Here is a 10,516-nt window from a genome sequence, read left to right as displayed (position 1 = left end):
CATTTTAAAATGGCAACAGCTCTGGGAGCAAGAAAACAAAAGGAGACGACACCTATTCTCATTATCTAGAGGTAACTGACTCAGTTAATGTTTGTAAAAGCCCCCTCTTTTACAAACATTAACTGAGTCAGTTACCTTACTAGATAATGAATCAGATGTAAGGAACAGGTTATTATTTCTAGAATGAGAATTGGTCACACGTTGAATAGCACTTTATTTATTTTAGGAAAACACCAGAGTGGCTTGTGTCCAGGGAACCTGAGACAGTGCAACATGTTTTGATTTCTTGTAGAAATTATGATTACAAGATGTACTCAGAGAATTGCGAGAAATTGGCTTGGAAGAAGTATCTCTGAAAAGTAGGCTATTTTAGAAGTAGGATTAAGCGAGAGGGGAAAACGCTGTTTTTTGAAATTTTTAATAGTCACTGACTGTATAGCAGGATATACTGCACTAAGGTGCTACTCCCATAGATGGCAGCAATGCAACTAGTTGGATGCGGGCTGCCGAAAAACCCAAATGAAGAAGAATATCTCCTTACGACGTCACGCGCAAATCACCTCCCTCATTGGCTAGGGAGCTGTGTGGGCAGTGTACAGCACTGTTTGAATTCGTGCGTGATAGAAGACTTCCAAACTACGATATTAAGTACTGGTAAATCTAAATTATGTTATTTTATTTGTGTATTTTGATTGCCTGGACTTTGTTGAATTTGCCCAGAATAGAGAGAAAGTGTCTGATGTCGAGCAGTCGGTGTTCATTTATTCATTTTAATAGTTTTTAGTTTTGTAGTGTTGCTTGTGAATTGAAAAATACGTTTTCTGAAGGTTAATGTGAGATTGACACTTTTTATTTACGTGTCGGTTATTTATGGAGACGTAATCTCATAGATTAAACAGTTGATGTGTGCTATCAACAGTTGCATTTGTTGTGTTGCAGTCTAGTGCTGTTGATCTGATATTCTGGCCATGCGGCACGATAAATCGGCACACAAGCGAAAGCCATCGACCCCCAGACGCAGATCTCCCCCTGCACCACCGTTAACAGCTAGAACCCGCCGCACCAGCGGACCCTCCGGTGAGCACTTATATTGGCTTCCCTCTCTTATCAATGTGCATAATGCACGCACACTAAACATTTTTCATGCAGTTTTTAAAGCAGGTGGGTTGGCGTAGTGGTTAAAGACAACATCATCAGCAGCAGCAGCATCATGCAACTGCCATTAAAGGGCTCTGATCATGTTATTATTCATGTTTTATACCAGCCATATAATAATTCAAGAGATTAGCAGTTTTATAGTTAAGTTAAAATATAACTCTTATAAGAATCTTCAATCGCAAGCAAATTTGGTCACAAATGTCACTGGTGGGGTTAAACAAGTATAACCAAGGTCTGGTTTCACAGACAGAGCTTAGATTAATTTAGTTCAATTAGGACATTTAAATAGCTTTTATAAACATGCCTTTGAAAAAAAAAAAAAACATTTCTGATGTGCATTTTAAGACACAACAATGACAGTGACACATTTTAAGATAGGCTATGTCAGTGCAAGATGCTTTTAGTTAAAACAGCTCAAACATTTTAGTCTGGTACTTAATTTAAAGGCACAAAATGTAAGATTTTTGGATTAAAATACCCGAAAACCACTAGAACAGTGTTATATATTTAGTTGACTTGTATACTTGCACTATCCCATATGTTTTGAAGATATGACTTACAGTCATTAAACCAACTAAAATGTTCATGTAGGTGTCAGATGCACACCTTTTAGATTTTTGATATTTAATAAAGTAAACTGTCAAATCATGTGTAAATATTGCTTTTTTTCACTACTGTATGAGCTCATATTTGTTTTAATATCAACAATCTAAAAGTTGTGCATCATGCCTGACACCTACATGAACACTTTAAAGTTGTTTTTTTGACTGTAAGTCACTGTCTTCAAATGCTATTAAAGTTAGAAACGTGTATACCAATGTCATATGTATCTTTAGAGCATACATCCCCAATAAGGTGCAAGTTTGGTCTTTTATATCACTGTATTAGTCCATTAAGCTACGTTAAGTGCTTAAAATGTCCCGACGGCAAGGGAATCCTGGAGTATGAGGAAAACACTAGTACTGTAGCACAGCGCCGCTATATAAAGTTAAGGAAACTAAACAACCGAGAAAAATATGTCTACTACCACAGATTTAACATTTGATCTGTAGATCAGCATCGATTCGGGGAATAACATTTTAATCTCATTCACGGTAGAGAAAGCTGCTTACATGTAGTCTACACAGGGAAAGTAACAGTGAAGGCATTGAATTAAATATAAACACAACTTTTGTAGACACAACTTTTTTTCCGCATATATACACTGATAATCATCACATATACTGACCGATTGCTCCATTTCTGTAAATCTGTTTTAATGAATGAATTGCTGCGTCTCAATTTGTCTACTTATACTACGAAAAAAAAGTACATACTTTTGAATGTGTAGCAGAAGAGTAGACAAGCTTTGGGACATACTATCACGTATTAGTGTATGTGAGTGTGTTATTCGAGAATTTTTTTCAACATTATTCACCATCATTTGTTGGTAAAATAAAAATAAATAAAATAAATGTATATATTAAATATAAAAAGAAAAAGATACACAGCCGATATATTATTAAGATTTTCCTCCGATACACAGCATATATATTACATGGCCTGTATTGTTCGATCTCAAATATTACCAACAAATGAGGGGTGGGGACATTAGACAAATATATACCTCAAACATTAATTTATTCCTCTTCTTAAATGTTCCCATGTATTAAGGGATCAATTTAACTATCACCAGAAGAATTAATGTCTTTAAAGTAATCTATGAAAGGTTGCCAGACTTTTTCTTCTTTCTTTTTTTGCCAGATTTTTCTTCTTTCTTTTTCAAGGAGAATCTGATTTTCTCTAGCTCCAAATGCTTCATTACATCCCTCATTAGATTTATATGTGTAGGGGCAGCTTTCTATTTCCAATTTAATAAAATTAATCTTTGTGCTAGTAGACAGATAAATGAAACTATACTGTGTTCAGCACTGTTTTTAACTATCTTAGATTCTGTGATGCCTAGAACCGCCATCAGGGGATCTAGATCATTAGGCCTTTGCAATATTATTGACAATGGCTGAAAAAAACTTTTCCAGTAGGTTGACAATTTTTGCGCAACTCCAAAACATATGGGCCAATGATGCTGGTGCAAACCCACAACGATGAAGGGTCTGTATCTGGAAAAATCTTACTGAGTTTTTGTTTAGACCAGTGTAAACAATGTATTACTTTAAATTGTATAAGGCCATGTCTTGCACATACCGATGAGCTATGAATCTGTTTGAGGGCTGCCTCCATTTGCTCCTCTGTAATTTCCTCCCAGGAAGATTTTGAGTGTTCTAGGGTTGATTTGCTTGTCAATTGGAATAGCGTTTCATATGAAATACCTCCTTTATTAGACTTTGTTTAATAAAGCTTCGCTCCTGCAAATATTTAAGGTATGTTGTATTTATTTTGTAGCTGTTCAAATGATGGAAATACTTCATCAATAAATAGGTCTATAAAACTATAAATTCCTTTTCCAACCCAATCGTCAAATATTGTATTTTTAAATGAGGGAGCGAAAGAGTGATTTAACAGCTACATTGTTAATTGTAAATAGCATACTTTTCCCCATATTATGTTTATGCCCTGATATTTGTCCAAAAAATTTTAACGCAGAAACTATAACAGGAACAGATTTAGACGGATATGGAAATATTATAATAATAAATCATCCGCATACAACAATACTTTTTGCTCCTCCCCACTTCGAAAGACCCCACTGTAGACTGTCGAGCTTCGCAGAGAGATTGCCAGAGGTTCTATTGCTAACGCAAAAAGCAAACGGAGATTATGGGCAGCTTTGTCTAGAAGAGCGAGTTAACATAAAGTAATCAGACCCTAGTTTATGTACTGGTGACATTGGGGATGCATATAGGAGCTTTATCCATGAGATAAATTGATTGAGATAAATGTGGAGCCGAAACCAAACCTCGACAGGTCAGAGAAGAGTTGATCCCACTCAACCCTGTCAAAGGCCTTCTCAGCGTCTAATAAAATAAGTATTTCAGAATGAGATCTTGAATGAGGAGTATATTATATCAAATAATCTGTGAATGTTGTGAACCATTTGTCTATTTTTTTTTTTTTTATGAAACCTGTCTGATCTTCATGAATTATTGTTGGGAGCACATTTTCTAACCTTATGGCTATTATTTTGTTATCTACATTTAGCAGACTCACTGGTCTATATGATGCTGGATCAAGTGGGTCCTTTCCTTTTTTTATGTAGTAAAGAAATTGATGCTTGGTAAAATGTAAGTGGGAGAAAACCTTTCTCTAACTATTAATTGAAAACATCTAGAAGGAGAGGGGCAACATCTGCTAGGAACATCTTATAAAATTCTGTTGTATACCCTTCTGGACCAGGTGCCTTTTGAAGGTTGTAAACTATGTATTGCAAAATTAATCTCTTCCAGAGTAATAGGTTCCTCTATTTAGTTTTTTATCTAAACTGTCAAAGAAATCGTCCAAAGTGTTTGACTTCTGTTGTTGATTCAGTTGAATAGTTTACCATAAAATTGTTTAAATTCTTGATTGATTTCTAATTGATCTCTTGTTATACTACCAGAACCTGTGTGAATTTCTTTTATTAATTTTGAAGGTTTTAATTTTGAAGATTTTGAAATTAAGTTTCAGAAACACTTATCTGATGAGCCAGATATTTTCCCATTTTGTCCCCATATTCATAATAATTTAATGCGATTTATCAATTTTACAGTCTCAGTTTGAAGTTTATAATTTTATCAGTTAATTAAATTCAGTTTGAAGTGTTATCCTATATGCCAGAAGTTCAGTGGTAGGAGATAATGCACATTGTTGATCTATTTCTGAAATTTGTTCCATTTAGTTTCTGTTTATTCTCTTTTTGTATTTTAGTCCGATATGCATAGATCGTTTGACCTCGTAAATAAGCTTTCAGAGCTTCCCATAATGTTCTTTTAGAGACTTCTGGGGTTTTGTTGACTTGCATATAAAAATATATTTGGGATCTTATAAACTCAACATGTGTCTCATCAGATAATAAACTATTATCCAATCGCCAGGTTCTGGAAGTATATACTTTACTGCCGAAAGTAATTTAGAATCCAAGAAAAAAAATTATGTGGCTGCTGCGAAAAGAAAGATTTTTTTTTTTTGAGTTGGGTGTAAATGTCTCCAAATGTCTCATGTTTGCTGATTTTAAAACGTTCTGCATCAGTTATGCTGATTTAGATACAGGATGTTGCCTGCTTGATGATCTGTCCAATACTGGGTCCATCGCCAAATTAAAATCTGTTAAAATTAGGTTGTGGCTATGAAGGTTGGGTAAGATTGCTAGTATTGAGTTTATACATTTCTCATTATCGTAGTTGGGAGCATAGATGTTTGCCAGTGTTACAGGGGTATTATAGAGTTTTCCAGTTACAATAATATATCTACCGTTTGGGTCCAAAATTATATCAGAAATTTATTTTTATTAAATATGATAGCCGGTCCACGTGACTTGCAATTAAATTTTGAATGGAACATGTGGCCAACCCAATTTTTATATAGTTGTTTGTGCACTTGATTTTAAAGGTGAGTCTCTTGTAGAAAGGCAACTTCTGTCCCCATCATTAAGGATCCCATCATACTTCTAACGATAACCTATATTGGTAGAGGGTACAATAAATGAGTCAATATCCCCGCATCTACACAAAAGAGGAAAAAAAAAAAAAAAAGCAAAGACACATACGTACATTAACATTCATCCATATAAGAACTCCGAACTCTTCAACATTAACATTTACCCACCCTACTCCCTGCCACTTCCCAAATTAGTGGTAGGGGAAAAACAATTTTACCAAAAAGCACATTGCTGTTTGCAACAGCTTGAGGAGAGAGTGTAAGTTAAACAAAAACTAAATAAAATTCTCTCTGCTCCTCTTTGATAAGTATCAGTTTAAGACATCTGAACCTCAGTTCGTTGTTAAATTTATGCTGTAAAGCAAGAGCAAGTAGCAGAAAAAGAAACATAATACCAATTAAGTCCCCTTTTATATATCTTCTATGTTTATCATAAATCCCAAGCTCCTGCTGGTTATTGGTGTATAAGCTAGGGCTGTTCATTTCTCGCTACGTAATGATGCATTACATCACTTAACAAAATCACTTAACTCTTACGTTCCTTATCAAAATATTCATGAGCCTATCCGACTACGAGTGTGTGCCCGTTACGAACAAAATGTGTCCATGTTAATTACACAGAAGTCAGTCTGTTTTAATAATCTTCTGGTTGAAGAATTCTTCAGCAGCTCGCGGAGAGTCAAAGGAATGTCTAATGTTGTCCACAGTGATAGCTAGTCTGGCAGGGTAGAAGAGGCTGTAAGTTGACTGTCAAAAATAGTCGATCTCCGAATGTGAATGAAAAAAAAGTGTCACTTTTTGCCAGCCAAAAGTCTGTTCCTATGTCATCAGTAGCCGCGTTTCCATTACCCTTCAAATTGCGCAAATTGAAATTGCGAATTAAAAATACGCTTAATGGAAACACGTCAATTTCGCAAAAACTCCCGTTTATCGCAAAAAAGTTTTTACGCTCTCATGAGGTGGTTTTTCAGGCAATTCGAAAAAGGAATATTTCGCAAAACTGCAATGGAAACAGTTTTTGCGCATTTACAGTCACCTGACTTAGAAGACGCGGTGTGTTTGAGGGCTATGTATAGCTACGCAAATAGGCCTAATAATTAGGGGTTCAAGCACGAAGTGCTGAAACCCTATTGTAATTGTACTGATTTTTAGGGGTTCAAGCACGAAGTGCTGAAACCCTATTGTAATTGTACTGATTTTTATTAGGGGTTCAAGCATGAAATGCTGAAACCCTATTGTAATTGTAAGGATTTTTATTATTATTATTCTTCCCTAAAACGCATCGTGCAGCCAAAACCGTAAGGCCTAGAGACGTGATACTTGGTCAAATGGTAGTAGTATTGCTCGCTACTCAGATACACGGACTTAGACAAATCGGTTGCTTACTTACTAAATTGCTCATAACTCCTAGACAGTTTGTCCTAGATTCTCAATTTATAGCATCACTGTGATCCCTGGCTCCAGACGGACAAAATGGCTATCTCCAAATCCCGATTCGGGCAAAAAAAAATTATATGGGCAATTTAGTCCAAAACCTACTTTGGCCAACTAGTCCCTGGTTTTTGGCCCAATCGGAACAAGACCAGTCTAGGACAATTCTCTGGACTGTCCAGATCAATAATTGTCGAAAAAAAGTTGAACTTTTGCATTTGCCTGGCTGTAACAGGGTCATTTAGGAAAGGGGCGGGACAAAAAAACACTCAAAAGCCTATACAACCTAAGGGAAAACCCCAAACTTCACGAAAATCGATGAGCAGATGTGTCAGACCATGGTGAAGAAGCATGCTAAGTTTCGTGAAGATCGGACAATAGGTGGCGCTATAACTGTCCAAAACGTCTCTTCTTATTAGGGGTTCAAGCATGAAATGCTGAAACCCTATTGTAATTGTAAGGATTTTTATTAGGGGTTCAAGCACGAAGTGCTGAAACCCTATTGTAATTGTGCTGATTTTTATTATTATTATTAGGGGTTCAAGCACGAAGTGCTGAAACCCTATTTTAATTGTACTGATTTTTATTATTATTATTAGGGGTTCAAGCACGAAGTGCTGAAACCCTATTGTAATTGTACTGATTTTTATTAGGGGTTCAAGCACGAAGTGCTGAAACCCTATTGTAATTGCTCTGATTTTTATTAGGGGTTCAAGCACGAAGTGCTGAAACCCTATTGTAATTGTGCTGATTTTTAGGGGTTCAAGCACGAAGTGCTGAAACCCTATTGTAATTGTACTGATTTTAAGGGGTTCAAGCACGAAGTGCTGAAACCCTATTGTAATTGTGCTGATTTTTATTATTATTATTAGGGGTTCAAGCACGAAGTGCTGAAACCCTATTGTAATTGTACTGATTTTTATTAGGGGTTCAAGCACGAAGTGCTGAAACCCTATTGTAATTGTAAGGATTTTTAGGGGTTCAAGCATGAAATGCTGAAACCCTATTGTAATTAGTAGTCCAGTTGGGTAGTGCACATATTAAATGATACCGTTACCGAGTTGATAAAAGCACCAAATTTTACATGAAGCTTCTTTAGGACCTCCTAAATGATTTCAGCCTAGGAGCCCAGCTGAAATATTGAAATTTAGTGTCAAATCACTTAAAAAACAATATTCATAAAAAACGTTTTTTTTTTTTTTTTTTTTTTTCTCTCAAGTAAAGCTTTCAGGGTAATGGCCTTTTAAGACCACTGAATAAGCTTCCTTTTGTAAATTTGTGCTCAGGCCAGTAGATCTTCCAAATTATAAGTGTAAAACAGAGTGCCAAGACACCTTATAAAAAAAACCCTCAAAAAGCCCTGTATAATATAGGCGGAATTATTAAAAAAGGCAGCAAAAATGCTTAAATGTTAAGAGATCTTGGTTTTCTCTTTTATTTTTCAATTAAACTAGGTCATTCATATAGCTGTCTACTGAGTTCATAGTTTGGTCATTAGTTTTATGTTAGGCTGCATCACATCACATTAAATCCAATTTGTGTGTGACAGTACATATCTAGATGTACTTTCAGTTATTTTGGTTGCCTATTGTAGACGTGTTGCAGGTCAGAATTTGTTCGTTCTTTTATGCTTAATATCCAACAAAGGAATACACTTGGAATACACTTGGCGACCTCTCAGAGTGCTCTGGTTGGACGACAGCACTCACTGAAGCAGAAGTAGCATCTTCTGGAAAGGCTGACTCATTTCTGAAAGCAGCACACCTAACTAGGCATGGTGCGAGTCATGGAGACCAAGTCACTCTACTGTCACTTCACAATAGCAGCAGGAAGCTTTTAGGCTTATTGCTGGCCCCAAAGATGAAAATACCTTTATCACTTGGAGAAATGACATGCTGAAGAAGAGTCCAACTTTCATGTATTGGGATCTAATACTAAGATATGAAACCCTCATTCTCATTTTTGTCAGAGCTCACAGAGAGAAGAACTTCCTTCTATATGTAGAAGTTTTAGAATAACTCATCCCACTATTTTTTGCCTTGGACCATACAAACTATGCAATATGGGTGTCTGTCCACATTAAGGATCTGAAACGCAAGTATCAAGCGCAAAACGCAAGTAACTTTGTGGGCGGGTCTTGGGCGCTGTTGCTATTATACCGGCGGGATAAATGACTCTTGCGCCCGACGCAAATCTAAAAGGGGTTGGTCTGAAGTAGCTTCATTATTCATAGGTGTGGTTTGGGCGTAACGTGAAATAAACCAATCAGAGCGTCATCTCACATTCCCTTTAAGAGCAGGCGCGCTTGTTCCATGGCGGATTGCTATTATAACGGCGGATTTGCCAGGCGCGCGCCAGGAGCGGTTCACAGCCGAGGAGACCGGCGTTCTCGTCAGGGACGTTGGGGATGGAGAAACACACCCAAATTAACTTCGGTTAAACAGGCGTATGATAATTTGGGTAAATGTGTAAGCTAGATGTATGCTTTTATAATAAACTGTCTATCTATCTATCTATCTATCTATCTATCTATTGTAATAATGTATGATTTGCAAAAATGAAAACTGCTGCGTCTGTGTGTATATGAGATAATCAAAGTGTATGCGCGTTGTGCACACGCTACATTGATTAAGGCCAAGCATGCGCCCTTAAAATAGCATGAATAACATGCGCAACGCGCCACTGACTTTAAACTGTTTTTTTTGGTCAGTGGCGCAATTGTTTTCTAAACCTGTAAAATAGCATGAGGGAACGTTTGCGCCGGAACACGCCTCCTCTTTGCGCTGAACCGCCCCGGGGAGTGCAAGTGTATTTCTTAGTTAACCGACGTGCGTCTGTGGAGGGAAAAGTCCGCTTTGCGCGGGTGCAAAATATAAATGATACATGCGTCGGTGTACAAAGTCAATTGCGCTGGGTGCAAGATAGGGCCCGAAGTCTTTGCCCAGCACCATCAAGGAGGAGTTTGAAAAACATTCACACTGGGTTCTCTCAAAGACATACAACAAGTTCTCTGCAATACCTTTTGACCAAGCTCATGAACAAGAGAATAAGATTGTGAAAGGTTGCAGTGGTGCAGTTGGTCTCACTGAAAACCCAAATGCTTTCAGACGATGGATGATCTCTGGACCAGAGTAAGGAAGATTACTGAAAGAATTTGAAGAGGACTTTCTTCCTGAAAATGACATAGGGGCTGTTTACACCTGGCCACTTCATGCGTTTTCTCAAATCGGATAGCTATCCGATCGTGAAAAGACCAGGTGTAAATGCCCTCCGAAACGCATTCGAGACGGATTTGAATCCGATCGCTCAAACCACTTCAGGAGGAGGTCTGGGCCGCATTCCAGACGAAACTGGA

General features: G+C 37.1%; 1 protein-coding gene across 5 annotated transcripts in view; it reads left to right on the top strand.

The window, feature by feature from the left end:
• The first annotated feature begins 472 nt into the window (after positions 1-472).
• The window catches only part of cenpa (histone H3-like centromeric protein A), a 118,944-nt gene continuing 108,900 nt past the window's right edge, over positions 473-10,516 (top strand). The window contains exons 1-2 of one of the 5 annotated variants that reach the window (XM_081375829.1): positions 473-654; positions 940-1,077. In XM_081375829.1, the coding sequence (XP_081231955.1) occupies positions 969-1,077 (109 nt within the window). In that variant the 5' untranslated portion in view covers positions 473-654; positions 940-968. Of the gene's footprint in view, positions 828-939; positions 1,078-10,516 lie in introns of all 5 variants that reach the window. The other 4 variants (XM_081375833.1, XM_081375832.1, XM_081375830.1 and 1 more) reach the window with 4 other exon arrangements.

Source organism: Scardinius erythrophthalmus, assembly GCF_964197995.2.
Source record: "Scardinius erythrophthalmus genome assembly, chromosome: 10".
Taxonomy (NCBI): Eukaryota; Metazoa; Chordata; class Actinopteri; order Cypriniformes; family Leuciscidae; genus Scardinius; species Scardinius erythrophthalmus.
The sequence above is the reverse complement of the archived record's forward strand: the minus strand, read 5'-3'. Positions and strand labels throughout refer to the sequence as shown.